The 16,921-nt window shown below is 49.3% G+C and overlaps 1 protein-coding gene across 1 annotated transcript in view; it reads right to left on the bottom strand.

The window, feature by feature from the left end:
• Inpp5a (inositol polyphosphate-5-phosphatase A) overlaps positions 1-16,921 on the bottom strand; it is a 192,161-nt gene that overhangs the window by 14,109 nt on the left and 161,131 nt on the right. Inside the window, exons 10-12 of the mRNA XM_008823156.2 lie at positions 9,943-10,038; positions 9,761-9,835; positions 1,994-2,067 (exon numbers count right to left, since the gene is read on the bottom strand). Of these exons, the coding sequence (XP_008821378.1) occupies positions 1,994-2,067; positions 9,761-9,835; positions 9,943-10,038 (245 nt within the window). The remainder of the gene's footprint in view (positions 1-1,993; positions 2,068-9,760; positions 9,836-9,942; positions 10,039-16,921) is intronic.

The following is a 16,921-nucleotide window of genomic DNA, read 5'->3' as shown; positions in this document are numbered from 1 at the left end:
GCATTTAAGTTGCGCCCCCCCCCCCAACACACAATTCTAAGTGCAAAGCCCTTGCCAGAGAAGCACTGCTTCTGGGGTTCATACTATTCACCTAGCTCCACTCTAATGACCCAAGGTGCTACCTTGTTTTAAGACACTCTTCTCAGTTGCCTCTGCAACTGGTTGAGTCATATAACAAATTCAGTTCTGGAATAAGAGGAAGGCCATCTCTAGAGTGCTCAGGTACCCTCTGCCATGCTAACCAACCACCCTCCAGTGACTGTGCTGCACACAGCCCTCAGCAGCACCACAAATTGCTCTCATGTTCCTTCTGCTGGTGCCAAAGCCACTGTTAAAACTCACTGCTGCCTTTGATGCTCTACACCCATGTCCCTGACAAATGGATGAACCTGGCACAGGGAACCTGGTCAGTCACCTTCCTAGGAGGCCTCTTGTTTCAGGTAGTGTGGTCACCAAGCAGAGACCCTTCTTGATAATGTAATATTCAACCATCCAGAGCATGCCAGTGAGATGAGACAGCTTCAGCCCTGTGAGAAGTGATGCCTATTCCTGTTAGATGTCTGGAAGTGACTGGAGGCCTGCAGTCTGTTTTCCCATCTCTGAAATTCCACCCAGCCCCTCACCAGAGATCCCTCCCATCTCAGGTCAGAGGTGGGTGTGGGCTGGCAATGAAGGAGTCATAGGAGTCTAGGCCTGTGCAGGGGTGGGACCTCCCTATTGTACACACTTGACCACGGACAGCTGTCACAAGAATGGGGTGACATGGCAGAGAGGGTGAAAGTCACTTGGCTGTCAGGTACATTCTAGATGGAAGACTGCTCCTTTTGAGGTAAAGGTGCCCAGCATTCCTGCCAGGCCTGGAGCAAATCAAGCAGGTGTGAAATAGACACTTGCAGAGTGATCCCATCGCTGGCACAACTCAGTGTGTTGGAAAGTCTCCCCACTACCCTTGGTCATAAGACTTGGGGTCTGACACTGGGAAAGAGCTGGGAGGAGGGATACCCATAGCTGCTGGAGGCCTGTGCCTGTGACAATTCCCTGTCCTCAGAAGCCAGCTTCTGTACAATGGGGTTCAGCTGGCACAGCCACAGTAGATGATGATGTCCTGCAGTTCAGGTCTGTCACAGACACCACGCACCACTTCCTGTTAGGTCTTTCCTTCAATACACCTCAGTGCTCTGAGGACCTGGTGGTCTGAAAGGAGCTGGTACTACTGCTGCAGACTTCAAGACTGCACAAACACCAGAGTAAAACACAGTGGAAGCTTATCTGCCCAAGACAGGTTCAGAATTCCTCCAGGATGCCAGACCATGAAGGGTCCCAAGACTCCCAGGTAGCCACAAGATACAGCTGCCCATGAACCCATGTCTAAGAATCTACTTCAGCTGTTTTTTTACATATTGGAAAAAAGTCTTTAAAAAAGAAAATAATAAAATCATTTATTACTCAGAGAATTGCTTTCTTCAGGCCATGGACATGATGGGGAGAGATGCAATTCATACTCAGGAGTGTATACATATGCATGTACACACACATTCAGGTGCACACACACATACAGATGTATACATACAGAGGTGCAAGTCATACTCAGGGGTGTATACATATGGAAGCACACACACATTCAGGTGCACACACACATTCAGGTGCACACACACACATACAGATGTATACATAAAGGTACATACACATACAGGTGCACATATGCACAAACACATACACATACTGGCACATAAACATTCAGGTGCGCACAACACAAGTGTGGACACACATACAGGCATACACACATTCAGGTCCACACATGAACATAAGACATATACACACATAAAGATGAGAAGCTGACAATGTATGAACATACTTCACACACGCATAGACACACACAGAGGCACATGTGTGGACATTCACAAACCTGGATGCACATATGGGCACTGACACACAGGCACAGCAGAGGACATTGAGAAGGCTGCCTGCTCTCAGCAGGTGCAGGGCTCCTTACCTGGGGGGGAATGAGATGTCCAGTTCATACAGTCTGTCCTTAAAAACAGACAGCTCCTTGTCAAATTCCAAGAGCTAAAGCGAAGCAAGAGAAGAAAATACAATCACATTGGTTTCCGTCTCTGGGATACTGTGGTCTGTGTACACCTGGGAGTGCGTAAATTCCTAAAAACAGGCGTGGCTGAAGTATACATTGTGGTACCTGCCCTACTCAAAGAACATGCTCCATCACCACAAGGACCCAGGGCGCTACCATCCAGCTGCCCCTGGTGTGAGCAGGGCAAGAACAGTGTGCTCAGGCTTCTGGCCCTGCTCAAATGAGGCTCCCTGACAAGCACTCATCTCCTGGCTTTCCAGAATAGGGTAGTTTCTTAGAAGTGCCCAATGCCAAAGTAACCCTTGAAGCGAATGAGTTCAACTCAGTATATCATAAACCGCAACCCGAGTCTGCACATTGGTGAGCTTCTAGCAAACACGAAGTTAGAAGCCCTCACTGCTACATGCAGAGGGGTGGCAGATAGCTTGGCTCCCTCAGGATGTTTCCCTGAGGTATTGTGCCCATTAGAGGGAGAGGTCTCTACCAGCCATGACTCTGGGCAGTCACCATGAACACCCTGTGGGATGCTGCTCATTAATCATGTCCTACCCACAGCTGCGTGAGGCCATGGCATCATGCCGGGGCTCCTCTCAAAACCACACCATGTCCTTACCCCTTCCTGCCACCAAATCCATCATTCTTGAATATGTAATTACCAGCACGTGTACACTGTAAATTACTTGTGTGCCAGGCTGCTACCTGCCCACCTGCATGGGCCTCTTGCCTGCTCACCCCTCTCAGAGCTGCCTTCATCAGAACAGCACCAGGCTGGGCTCCACTCCTGACCATCAACTACAGTACCTGAGAATTGGTATGGGTCAGATTCAGGCCAGATGAAATCCCTGTCAGGGGTGACATTGTTTACTGGAGGGGAGGAGAGGGTAAGCCATAACTCCAGACAGAGACTCCTCATTTATCTCACACACTCAAGAGTCACGTAGTGGCATCCTGGACATTCAAAGTCTTGAGCCAGTGGGCCTTAGATACTGCCTGGCATGGCTCTGATGCTGGTTTCTGTCCAGCATTGCCAGCATAGACATGGGGAAGGGGTAAGAAACCCCAACTCAACCTAAGGAAATTTTGGCAACAGACAACTGCTAGGAGGGGGAGACATAGTCTCTTTCATGCATGGGACTCTTGGTAGGTTAATGAGGCTCCAATGGATGGACCCAAACTGAAGGACATTTGGAGACGGTCTTTTTTTTTTGAGACAGGGTCTCCCTGTAGCCCCAGCTGTCCTGGATATACTATGGAGATCAGGCTGGCCTCAAACTCACAGAGATCCACCTGCCTCTGCCTCCCGAGGGCTGGGATTAAAGGCGTGTGTCACCATGCCCGGCACTTACATACTTTATATATATACATATGTATACTTGATATATATACATGTGTATATATATACTTGATATATATACATGTGTATATACATATACTTTATTCATATATATACTTTATATACATATATACTTTATTCTATATATACTACATTAAATTGAGCAGGAGCATAAGAGGAGGTGCTGATAGGTGAGGGGATCTAAATACTATAAAATTATATTGTATGAAAAAAAATCACAAAAATTCAATTAAAAAACAACAACCAAAAGCCCTTAAACCCCCACATGAGGAAGTTGTGGGCCAGGCATGCACTCCCTGTGGCACCGCAATTTGCAGTTCCAGCATAACACCTGCCTGGGCTGCAGAAGCCATCAGGGCAGAGTTGGGCCTTTTGTGGGCTCTGGGCCTGTTCTACCTACCACCCCGATTCTAGCAAACAGCCTTCTAGAACCAGCAGTCATGCAAAAGCTAAAAAACACACAGAGACCATGCAGAGACGGAATTTGGTCAACATTAAGTTATTTAGCCTTGTAGAACAAAGTGCTGTTTTCATGCAAGGTAAGGTGCTCCTCTGGGGTAGGTGATCCCTGCCTTTGGTCGCCAAGGTCCACAGGGGTTTGTGAGCACAGCACAGGCAGTGCAGAACCATTAGGGTCTCTAGGCCACATCTGGGCTTTGCTTTTGTCTTGTGGCCTCTTCCTCTGCACCTACCCACAGGGTATGACAGGATCCTCCTGGGAAGGGCAGAACAGGGCCAGCCATGCAGTCTGGCTTTCCAGCTCCCATTTCCTTCAGCAGTGCCACAGCCCAAGTCCCAAAGCCACGCCCTCAACATTCCAGCTCTTTGGCAAGCAATCTGCACACACATACTCACATATACTCATACATATGCACTTGCATGTATGCATGCACAAATACACACACAAACTCATGCACTTACACACGTTTTGCTTCAAAGCTGTGGGCAGGGCAGAGGAAGTATACAGCACAGTACCCCTGTGTGCTCATCCTCGCTCTGTACTCTGCGTCAGACCTCTAAATGCTGACCTCATCACTGGTTTGAAGTATTCATGACTAGCTCTAGATACTCCCCCAAGGGTAAGGAACTTCAAAATGTTTGTCACATGCCAAAATGTATGTGAGGATACTGAGTACCTGCATCTCTGGCCTGTACTTGTGTGGGTGTGGCCTTCACTGTCACCTACTCAAAGCTCTCTAGTTTTAAATGGTTTCAACAAGCCATGTCAACCTCCCATTGGGGCCTCCTCAGGGTCAGCACCTGTTCTTGGATGGCCAGGGTCTCCCTCAGGCTCCTGCCAGCAGTCACTAATGTGGGCACTGCCCTCTGTGCAGGGAACAGTTGCTGCTGCAAAAGTTTGCCAGAAATATCCAGCTAATGACAGGACACAAATATTAACCCATGCATACACAGGCACATGCTCCAATAAGCACAATCACATACAGGTCTATGGGAAGAGCAGTGTGAAGGAGGGCTGGGCCCCAAGGGTGGGAGGAAGGTGGGTGCCAGAAGCTGGTGGTGAATCGGTCCGCTAATCATGACCATATAGGGTGAGTTACACTGTTCTGTTGGGGGTATTGGCCCTGAGGTACCTTCTACCCAGAAGACTGAGGCCACTGCCACACTGTGGCTTCTATTGATTGACTGATTGATTGATTGATTGATTGATTGATTGATTGATTAAGATGGTCTCAGTATGCAGCCCTCGCTGGCCTGAAACTTGCTATGAAGACCACACTGGCCTTGAGCTCACAGAGATCCACTGGACTCTACCTCCTGAGTCCTGAGATTAAAGGCATACACCACCACACCTGGAAGCTTCTATTTTAAAAATACCTTTCCTCAACTTTGTAGTGTTTAAAGGAAAAAATATTGAATTTAGAGTTAATTTGGATCTTTAAGTTGCTTAGTGGTAATGGAGCTCAGGAAGGGTGGGCAAGAAACTCTTGCATCTTAGGATCGCAACCCAAGTGTCACCCATCATTCACACATACTACAGCCCAAGTTCCTAGCCCCATCCTGGAAGAGATGCGCCTGGACCCTATCCTCCATCCTCCTGATGGTTAGCTCTCCCTGTCAGCAGACACGACCTGGATCTGGAACGTGCAAGCTCTTGTTTACTCTGCTTTTGCGGCACAGACAGGGTTCCATTGGTTCCCGGCTCCATCAGCTGGCTCTGACTGGTAAGACCATGGTCTTGTGTGACCAGCTTGCAGAATGCCTGAAGCTGCAGTCCTGCCACATCAACAGGATGATGGGATTGAAGTTGCTGCTGCCACCCCACAGTGTAGTGGATATGAGGAGTTTCTGATTGGAAACAGCACTGCATTGCTGTTGAATTGATAACTTGTATCTCTTTGAGATTTTTCACAAACACGATAACCAATTTCACATGTATCTTAAACATTCTTCTTGATTACAAAGTGAAAAGCAGCCCTGGTGTGTGTGGACAATGATAAAGCAGCTGCCGGCCTCATGCATCCGTCAGGAACCGTCCAAGCTGCACAAATTCCACTGTTGCTGCATGGACACCACGCTGATAAAGAAAAAAAGGGCTTGGAAAAAATCAATGCGCCTGGAGCACGGGTGGTTGCTAAACACACAGAAAACATCTCTATCCAACAGGCCAAGCACCTTGAAAATTCCCAAGCCCTGCCCTGGGACAGCCAAGGAAAATTTAATCTCTCCAAATCCTCACCAGGGCACTCCATCCTGCAACCCTGACAGCCACACTTATAATTAATTATACAATTTCGATGGGAATATCGACTAAACAAAGCTATAAATCATAGAAAAAGTCAATACACATGGACACATTCAATCATGTCCTGGCCAATGATTACTACTCTTAAAATACAATAATTATTTTCAGGAGCCAGCTTGAATTAAATTTCTGTCAGACGGGTACAAGACCGGTGGCTGATGAAGGATGCGATGGATTTTAGGGGCTGAGTCCGGCACGGGCACATCCATCCTGTGGACGGTAGTTTGTTTGTAGTGCTTGTGATGCGGTGTGTCCAACCAGGCCACGAGGATGAGATTATCTCCGATGTTCATTAGGCTGTTCATCTCATTCCTCTGAGGCTGAGTGGGTTCGATGCCCAGATTCTGGTTTGAGTGATGGTGGCCAATTCTTTTGAACTCGTGTGACCTGGGCAGGGGCAAGGCACCAGCAGGATACTTCTAAAAGTGTGTGTTTCAGGTTTTGGACATCAGCATGTCCAAACATGGGCCACTGGAGTTCCAGGCACTCTGCAAAACTGCTGACTTCCTGTGTGAGATTCTGGACATGGCAGACAAATGGGAAAGAGCTGCCCCACCCCCCAAATCACCATGTGGAAGCACCTTTACTTCTGATCTGTTTTCTTTTTTATTTTAGACAGGGTCTCACTATATAGCCCTGGCTGGCCTAGAACTCATTATGTAGACAAGGCTGGCCTCAAACTCACAGAGATTCACCTGCATCTGTCTCCAGAGTGCTGGGATCAAAGACATATGCCACCACACCTGACAAAGCTGCATTATTTTATACTAGAATCAAATTCAAAATGTCTCTTGGATGTTCAAACTTTTTTGGTTTTTGAGAGGCTCTCACTATGTACTCAGGTTGGCCTTACCGTTGTAATCCTCCTGCCTCAGCTTCCCAAGCCTGGGATTACAGGCTTGTACCACCGTGCCTAGCACAGATTTTTCTTCTCCTCTTCCTCTTCTTTAAAAATTGTGTGTGTGTGGAGGCTATAGTTCTATGTAAGGTACCATCCTCGGTTACTCTCCATCTTGAGACAGGTCTCTTACTGAACCTCAGAGATACTGCTTCAGTGAGACTGACAGGCCAGAAAGTCTAGAACCCTCCTGTCCCCACCTTCCCAGTGCTGAGACTGCAGACTCTCACTACAACCCCTGGCTCTTTTCTTGAGGAGGATGCTGGGGATCTGAACTCAGGTCCTCATGCTTACATGGCAAGCACTTTACCAACTGAGCAGTCTCTGCTGCTCTTCTTTAGTTTTTTAAGGTAGCATCTCACGTAGTCCAAGATGGCTTCAAACTTTCTATGTAGCTGAGAATGACCTTGAATTCCTGCTCCTCTTGCCTATACCTCTTCAATGATGGGATCACAGGCAAAATCAGTCAAATTTTCATCTTAGAGAGACACCAGGAACAGCATTTGCTAAATGCAGATTATCCCTCACAGAAGAACAAGGCTGGTCATTCCAAAAGGCAAGAGCACATTCTCTGCCTAGATGCTAACAGAACCATATAGAGCCTTTAGACCCCAATGATACACCTGGAAGTTTCCAGAAAACACTTTTTCTTTCCCTCTCCAGTTCTGTCCAAGGTCAAGCTGTGTACCCCTGGGTGCCCAGGCTCACAGGGTTCTTGGCCAGCTCTTCTGAGGTAACCTGGATGCAGCTCTGCTCCTGTAGATGGCTAGCAGGAAAACATAACCACCGCCCTGGGTGAGCCACTCTAGCAAGAACCATCACTAGCTATGGTTTCTGAGTGACTGAGCATGCAGACAGGGACCAGTGGCCACTGAAGCAGAGGAGGGTGAGGGGAAGGACTCTATCAAGGGCAGCTGGTTGGAACAGTGAGGAGAGTGTGCAAACCCTCCTGTAGACAAGGAGCAGTAGATCCAGGGATACTTCCAAAACTACACAGCTTCCAAGGCCAACAGGGTATGCTACAGGAATGAGGCTGAGGCTAAGTCCTAGGCTTGGGGTCAAGCCTTGCCACAGGTGAGACTGGAGGTAGATTTAGGCCTCCTGAGGAGCATTTGGCTGGGCACAACCAATAGGAAGTGGTGTGAGAGTCAGAGAAACTGTTGGACCCTGGGCTGAATGAATGGCAAGTGGCAGGTGTTACTACCCAGGACAGGAAACAGCATGGAGGGCTGGGAAGGCTCTCAGGTCAGGCAGGTGAAGTCAGCAGATCTTCCATCAGGTGGTTTTGACATGTCTGAGGGATGCAGGCTGTCTGCCCGATAGTTTCCTTCATCACACATGTGATATGTTCAGCTCCATTCAAGTTCTGTGTATGAGTCCTCCATATCTCAACAGGGGTGAACAGACATCCAGCTAATCTCAGTCAAGTCAGCAAGAGTGAATGTGTCCACACACCCTACCACGTCTGACTTGAAATGCCTGGGTCTGCACCCAACACCTGCACATACTCACTCTCCTGGGCTACCACTGAAGGCAGTTTCCTGGGAGCAGGAAGGCTCATCCCTTACCTAACTCTCCCAATGGGGGCCATAGCTGGTTATGGCCAACTTCAGGAACTGATTTCTCAATTTTGAGGAATCTTGGAAGCTGGCTGTTAAATATATTTGTCACAAGGTTGTATTGGGGTTGTCTACAGAATTTACATCAGAGAGATTATCATGACACAGGTACAGCTCCACCCCCAGGGCAGCTCCACACCTACCAGAACACAGTGATCTGCACATAACAGGTACCCAAAATAATGGTACAAATTATTTTTCATGAGAAGATGATTGTCTGGCAAGATGACTCAGTGAGTAAAAACACTTGCTGTGAAAGCCTGACAGCTTAATCCCCAGAACCCACAGTGGAATGAGGCAACCACTCCTGAAAGTCGTGCTCTGGCTTCCATGTACACACAATAATAAATAAATATATACAACAGGAGCTGCTTGCAGGCCACCTCTCAGTGCCAGTCTGTATGTGGCTTAGAGCAGAGCAAATGCCATAACCAGGGCAACTGCCCACAGGCATTCTCAACTGAAACTTCAGTTTACATGCATGTGCTTGTGTACAGTGCTGTTGTACATGTACAAAAGTATTCATACACATGAAACATATGCAGTTACGTGCATGTGCACATACACACACATGAACTCAATGTATGCAGACATGTGCACATGTATATTCACGTACACACACATACATGCCTCGTACACAGCAAGCCCACAACAGGAATGTGAAGAGCTTGCACGTACCCATCATCACTCACGCATGTGGCTTCTCCCCTTTCGAAACAGGACTCCAGGTCCCTGCTGTCATCTGAGGCCAGGGATTCCCTAGTTTCTACTGTAGTAGGCAGGATCTTACCTCTCTCATGCAGGAGACTCAGTACTCACAGATTGAGGAGCATTGCCCTGCCCATTGACAGGGTGATAACCGTGGCACCCTTAGATGTGCTCACAAGGCACCCCACCAAGCCAGGCTAGAGCCCAAGCTTAGAAACTGAACCCTGGGTGGCCTGCACACATGCCATGTGCTGGTGGCACTCCCGGGGCAGACGAATCACATGGGATATGTAGGGTGACTGGCCACTTGCCAGGAAACAGAACTCACCGCAGTGCCATTGTTGTCCCGAAAGACGTCCTGGTTGAAGTAGTCGAAGAGCTTCTTCTCCAACTGGAGCACAACCTGCCGAGTCAGAGATGCCTCAGTGCCCTGCACCCTTCAGTTCCCACACAGCTCCTACCCCTGGGCTGGGCATGGTTGGTGGCTACCTTCAGCCATGGACCGCTTACCTTCCGGTCATTGTCTGACTCCCGAAATATCAACTTCACAACTTCATTGGTATCAGCAGCCCGGACTGTCTGCATGGTGGCCTTCGTGCAGAGTGTCTGTGGGAATACGTAAAGAACTCAATACCAGGTCTTCCCACCTGGTGCCCCAGTTGGCATCACCCAGAGGCCACAATCGGTGGTTTCCAGATGTCTCCAGCAAGAGAGGAAGAGGATCAGCACTGCTTGACAAGAAACAGGTTTCACACCCCCCATTCCAGGGGTGTAGCTCGATAGCCCTTGCACACTATTCCTCACAGAAGGCCTCTGCCAGGCTGTTCAAGGTTCTGGCTGAGTACAGCCACCAGCCAATATAGACATAATGTGCTCAGAGCTTCCATGGGCGGCAAGGCTAAACTAGCACTGTAGGGGACTGGCTCTTTCCTGTTCCTGTCTGCCCTTGGGGCAGGGTGAGGCTGTGAGGCTGAAGCAGAGGCCAAGCATGGGGCACCAAGCCTTGGGGGTCCAGAGGCAGGTGATCAGGAGCCCAAGCTGTATACTGGAAGAATGGAGGGCAAGGTGGGACAAGAACACAAAAGATGTACTGGCTCTTTCCTGTTCCTGTCTGCCCTTGGGGCAGGGTGAGGCTGTGAGGTGTTCCAGGGGCAGGTGGCCCTGGAAGCCTGCACCTGCTAAAGGAAGGGTGTCCACCAAGCAACCGTCAACCTCCCAGTCAACCTCCCTGTTGCAAGCTTGGAGGTTAGGGCAATGAGCAACTAGCCAGAGGAATGGTTAATAATAAAATTCATGCCTGTTTGAAAATTCTTCATCTTCACCTCAATACATACAGGGAGGAGTCAACAGGATCACTTTCCAAAGGCAGGACAAAGTTGGGAATCCCAGGCAGAGGAGCCACTGGGAGTAACCCCTGCCTACTCTCCAGCAAAGAGGATGAAAACAGGGATACTAGAAACACATGTGACAGGATCGTACAAGAGTCCTAAAACATCTTAGACAAAAAAAACGACGACAAAAGGCTCTAAGTAACCAGAGATTCCCCAGGCTGTGGGAAACTGGCCCCTGCCTTAATGGTGGAGAAGAAGGGAGTGGCCGTTTCTTCAGGCAAGAGGTCACAGTTACAGTGTGTAGAAATAGCAAAGTCAAGTAGAAATCAAGAGCCTTGCCACCTGGGCTGAGCTATAGGAGAGGCTCCTTGAGGTGGAAAGAACTTTCAGAGTCACAGCTCATAACAATGTTGTGAATTGTGTGTAAATTATATCTCAAAAGAAGCTTGAATACGAGTTTTATTTATAACAAGACCACTATAATGGAAGTAAATGACTTTTAGTCTGAATTGCAGGAGCCCTTGAGAGACCTATGTCTTGCAGTCTCATGCCATTCCTGGTGGGGGCCAACCTCAGGAGTCACAGAAACACTGGGGACAAACCCCAGGTGCCCCTAGCAGCTGTGGAAACACAGCACCCATCCTCTAGGGTAGCTGAGGATAAAAGATGAGCAGAGCCAGCCCTGTGTGGCGTTCCAGCCCAGGTCTGCCACTCCCCAAAGCACACTCTGGGGCAGGCCATTGACATGCAGGGCACAGATCAGCTAACTTAGTCAAGCCCCCAAAGTGGCTTTTGGACTCTGTGTCACAAATCAGTCTGGCTGCCTTGGAACTGGGGAGGATTAGGACAAGTACCCAAACAACCAGGGGCACACCAAGGCCACCCTGCCCCCTGCATCCCATGAAGGTCCCAGCCCATCCAGATGCTAATGTGCTTAAGTGGCTTAAGCTTCTTTCTATGAATGGGGGAAGGCTCTGGGCTGGGGGTGGGCAAGCAGAGGGCCTTTGTGGCCACAGTAGGAGGCTGCAAGAAATTCATGGCTGTGTCTCCTTCAAGGCATCTGCCCTCCACTGTTAAAAACCCTGTTTTATCTCACCAAAGGATCAACATCTGAAGGTCCCCAGGGCTGTGCCTACAGCGAGTGGCCCCTCCCCTTTCTCCCACATCCCTTCCCATGGAACCTCCCCATTCACAGGTTGTAAAGGCTCCATCAGGGCCAAGCCTGCAAAACAGGCCTTTCCTTGGCCTTTCAATCCCTGGAAGTCGTGACCACTCATGCAGAAAACTGCCAGGCCCAGCTTTTCCGGCTCAACTTAAGGAAGGGATTTTATTCTTTTGAAAGAAGAAGAACAACTCCAAGTGCTATTTTTATAAAAAGCATCTAAGATCCATTTTTGCCATCAGTGGCTGTGTCCTAGAGCACTGGAAGGGATGGCTCAGCCCTCAAAGGACTGTTTTGTCTCCTGGAATTTGCCAGCATCACCATGTGCCTAAGGTCATTCACCTGCCATTCCTTGTTTCTTCTTGCTAGGCTATCAACACATGCTGCCTGGCCAAGACACTGGTGACAGTGGAAGACAGCTGTTTTCTGTGCCACTGAGATACACAATTTTTACAGCCCATTAGATTTGCACAAAACTACCCAGTAATCAGATGCTCTCATGTGTGTGTGGGCACTGGTGAACTCATCAAGGGAACTAACTCTGTTCCCTTTCTCTCCACTCAGCTGTCACAAACACTCCTCATAAGGTTTAAAACTCTACTAAGGAAAACCAGCTTGTGGGCCCTAACAGACCAAGTCTTTCAGATGCAAAGTTGAAAAGTCTATTTAGACAAGCAAAAATTACCTATGCTTTCTCTTTAAAATTTTTTAAATTATATTTATTATTTACCGTATGTGTGTGTGTGTGTGAGAGAGAGAGAGAGAGAGAGAGAGAGAGAGAGAGAGAGAGAGAGAGTGGGTGTGCACATGAACGTGGAAGTCAAAGAACAACTTGCTGGAGTCATTCTTTCCTTCCCCATGTTGGTTCCAGGGATGGAACTCGGCTGTCAGGCTTGGCAGCCAAGCACCTTCACCTGCTGAGCCAGCATCACTGGCCCTTACCTGTGCTTTCTGACACATATGCATACCTGGGGTGAGACAGTGACAGCCAGACTCTGCTGGCCTCCAACCTCAGAACAGGAACGCAGATTCCACCCCCTTACACAAGGCCCTCCCCAAGGCCCTCCCCACACCTTCTCCTTACAAGGCAGCAGAGAGTGTAGTTGGCCCTGAAGGAGGTAGTTCCTTGGGATCGGGTTGGCTCAGGCACCCACCAGGAACAAATTCACGAAGGCCAGAGTTCACATTGTCTCTGGACTTTATGGAGTTTGCTTTGGGTACATGGGGGAGATTTTAATCATATGTGCAAGTTGTGTTGGTAATTTTGGTCTATGGTGGTCAAGAGGTACACAATGCAAAAATATATAACAGATTTAAAACTTTTTACTAGCAAAGGAATCTGAGCAAGACCACTCTAAGCTCTGGACAAGTGTACCTGATTGGCTGTCACTTCAGCAGTTCCTCAGCCACTAAACTGTGAAACAGGAATCAAGTCCTAACACAGGCCTCTTGTGGTATCTAGCACATCTGCCTCCAGAGCCAATGGCATTGTTCAAACAGCATCTCCGTTCCTATTTGCCAACAGCTGCAAGACCCTAGCCTCCATCTGGAACTGTCCTCAGAGGGCAGGTTCCCCTCTGTACCCTGCTGGAGCACATGGCAGGCTCCACTAGGTTAGGCAGGTCTCCAAAAGATCATAGAGCCTAGGGTAAAAAAGGAAGGACTTCCAGGTTAAACCATCCCACAACACTGTCTTGACATTTTGACTGTTAGCCTTAGCCTTTAATGCTGTGCTCTCTCTCCAGTCCCTCGCTAGCATTCTCTATTGATCTCTCGTGTCAGGACTGAAGTGGGCATTGTGACCCTGTGTCCAGTGATCACCTGGGCATGTTGCATGTGCCTACTTGCTGTGCTGTCTGATTTTGCAAGGAACCAAATGCTTCTAGCTCCTTGAAACTGTCTTAGTGTCAGGCAGGTAACTAATGAGGCTTCTTGGAGGAATTAAATGGTATCAGAGTAAAGCAGATGGGGGTTTCTGGGAGGAAACTCCAGCATGAACAATGGCAAGCCAGGGCTGAGGCAGGTATCTGAGTGTGTGGAGAAGAGCTATAGAGCCCCTGTGGGAAGCAGGAAAGCGGCAGTGGCTACAAGGAGCAAGAGCATCATAAGAGAACCCTGGCTTTAGACTGGAAACAGTGAATCTGAACAATGTGGACGGGAGGTGGCCATGGCAGGAACACAGCATGGACAGCAGATGAACCAAAGCTAGACTGAGAGAAGGGAGATGTAACCATGGGGTAGAACGTGGATATGGGGCCCATCCTCTGGGGCTCCTGGGAAATTAGAACAGAAAGGGAGTATTATAGCCAACAATTGGGACCCAGGGGCCTCTTTGCTCCTTGGAGGCAGAGGGATCCAAATGTGCCTCCAGCTGGCCTGTTTTTTTTTACCCAAGAAAATGTAGGAAGTGCGGTGTGTGTTGGAAGATGCTGGGAGGACATCGGCAGCTGCCTTTTGCTACTGACCTATCCCTAAGGGCTGAGACATGCCAGGTCCTCACACTCCATCTGCTGGGACCATGGACCACTCTGTGGGTACCAAGCCCAGGCTGCAGAACAGGCAGACTCTAGTCTCACTTGGTTCCTGCCCTGAGCATACACCACCACAGCAAGAGCTGCTAATGTCCCAGTGGGTTAGATCCTGCTGAAGGTCTTCCTGTGGTGAGGAGCCAGCTGGAACTGGGATGGGATGGGAAGAGCCCTGGATGTCTGAGAGAACTCCAGGTGCTATGGAAGAAGCATCCAGACAAGGAGGTACAGAGAAGAGCACTGGGCTCACAGGTGCAGAATTCAGAGCCCTACAGCTCAAGTATGTTTGTCAATCAAACAGAGCATCTGCTGGTGGCTGGAGGGATGAACTTCTCAGGATGGACACCTATCCTTCTGCGACAGCCAGGCTCCCCCTGAAGCAGCAGGCTCACATCTCTGCAGAGAGAAGCATCCCAGGAGTGACCCCGTCTAGACAATCAAGGAGCTCTTTGAAGAGACAGAGGCCCTAGCTCTGAGCTGGGACAGGCAGAACTGCCTGCTGCAGATCTGAAGCAGGAGTTGCCCCATCTCTCAGGCTGGCTGCCAGCACCTGTAGTTCTCCTAAGGCCCCTGAGCACTGGGGAAGAGGAGCACAACTAGCACAAACTCCTCACTGGGCCTTCTTGCTTGGCTTGGGCACAGCCTGTCTCAGAATCTGTCCCAGGAGAGACATGGGCAGATTGGTGGACAGCCCGGGACCTTACGAGGCCACCAGACACTGCATTGTCCAGCCCACAACTGTGCACTGGGACTGGCTGACGCCACCATTGTCTGAGGTAGCCTGTCACTCACCAGTGGCCGCACAAAGCTGTGGGGGCAAGGTTTAATCCTGACTTTAGTCAGCAGATGAAAACCAGAGGCCAGATGTCCCTAGATTGTTTAAAAACCTGGGAGCCTCCAGGCCTCAGCATAGCAGGATACCAGCTGACTTCAGTGAGAGCTGTCTTGTTTTTGCTTTCCTTCGAGGGGGATCAAGAGCTAAATAATCACAAAGCAGTACCACCCCCCACCAGACATCACGGGCAGTGAGGAGAGCCATTCCAGGGCAGGCCAGGAGCTAAACTACCAAGAGGATTAGCCTCCATCACGCCCACCACAACTGGAACCTGAAGGGAATTACACCTGCCACTCCATTTGCAGTAGACCAGCTGCCTCAATCTATGTTCCACAAGCAAGCAGAATCCAGGGCTCTTAGGGCTCCTTTGCTGGAGACACTGGTTGCTCTGCCAAATGTGGAAAGATTTCACTCAGACACAGTCAGGCTGTTTCTTAAGACTCGTGGGCCACAGAAGGAACACTCAAATCATAAGCAACTTCTCAGGAATAAAACCACATTAAAACTGAAAATGATAAAGCAAGCATATTCCTTATGGCTGTGATGCCCCCCCCCTGGCACCTTACTTCACAAGATCTCTGTGGGGCACCTCTCCCAATCCATCACCCCCAGCCTGTCCAAGCTTTAGGACCTGGCATCTCCAGCACCATGTGTTTAGACAGCTTGGCTGAGCACAGACAGAACTGCTAAACTCTATCTCTGAGGAGTCCCATCTAGCCCACTAGGCACCAGGCAACCAGGACCTGCAATTTCTCATAAATAAAGCCTTGTTTGGCACTTTTTGCTTTATCCCCAATTTAGCCAGTCTATGCTACTAAAGCCAGGCAGCTTTGGTTCCTGCAGTAATGGGGACACTCATCTGTCAATGGCCTTGAGCTAGCCTACAGTATCCTCAACATATATTGTGTGCCCTGCACTCACAGTTCAAGGTACCCTGAGAAGGTCACACTGAGCTCCAGAGGCCTCCCCCTGGGTAAGGCACCAACTGTGGGGTGACTGGTTCTGTGTTCTAACCAGTAGAAATCCTGTGGGGAGGAGGAGCAAGCTGGTCTTGAAGATGATGCTTGACTCTGAAGCTCACAGACTGCCTGGCACTCAAAGGCTTTACACAATGCCTATAGGATGATGGAAGGAAGCCGGGTAGGGAGGAGGGGAGCTCAGCCTGCCCTACTCCAGGTAGAGCACTAAGTGCTCACTCTTCACATGGGCCTGTCTCTGCTCACTGCTGGCAGAGGCTGGTGGGTGGGCTTAGAGATACATCTTACCAATTTTTCATGCCCATCCTCTAAACATGACCCTGTTCCTAAGCTTTTATTCCTCTGACAACTTCATGCAAGAAAACATGCAGACCCTCTGATAGCGTGAAATCAGGAACAAAGGCCTGGGGACAAAGGGGTGATCGGTGGCTGTGGCCGGTCTTATTTCAGCCACACACAGATGCCCCTAGGAATGTCTGAAAGGAAACGCTTGCAAAAGAAATGGGCCTTAAAACAATGCCTTTGGCAGTGTGGCGGAGGAGGAGAAGGCAGTATCCTACCCATGATAGATCCTGGCAGAACCAGATCAGCATCATGATTTTCAGTGTCAGGCTGCACTGGGCCCTCAGGTCCACCTGAGCTCTATGTCCCACACC

The sequence above is a fragment of the Nannospalax galili genome, unplaced genomic scaffold (genome assembly GCF_000622305.1).
Source record: "Nannospalax galili isolate Female #2095 unplaced genomic scaffold, S.galili_v1.0 scaffold49, whole genome shotgun sequence".
In the NCBI taxonomy this organism is placed as follows: domain Eukaryota; kingdom Metazoa; phylum Chordata; class Mammalia; order Rodentia; family Spalacidae; genus Nannospalax; species Nannospalax galili.
This window is presented reverse-complemented; position numbering and strand designations above follow the sequence as displayed.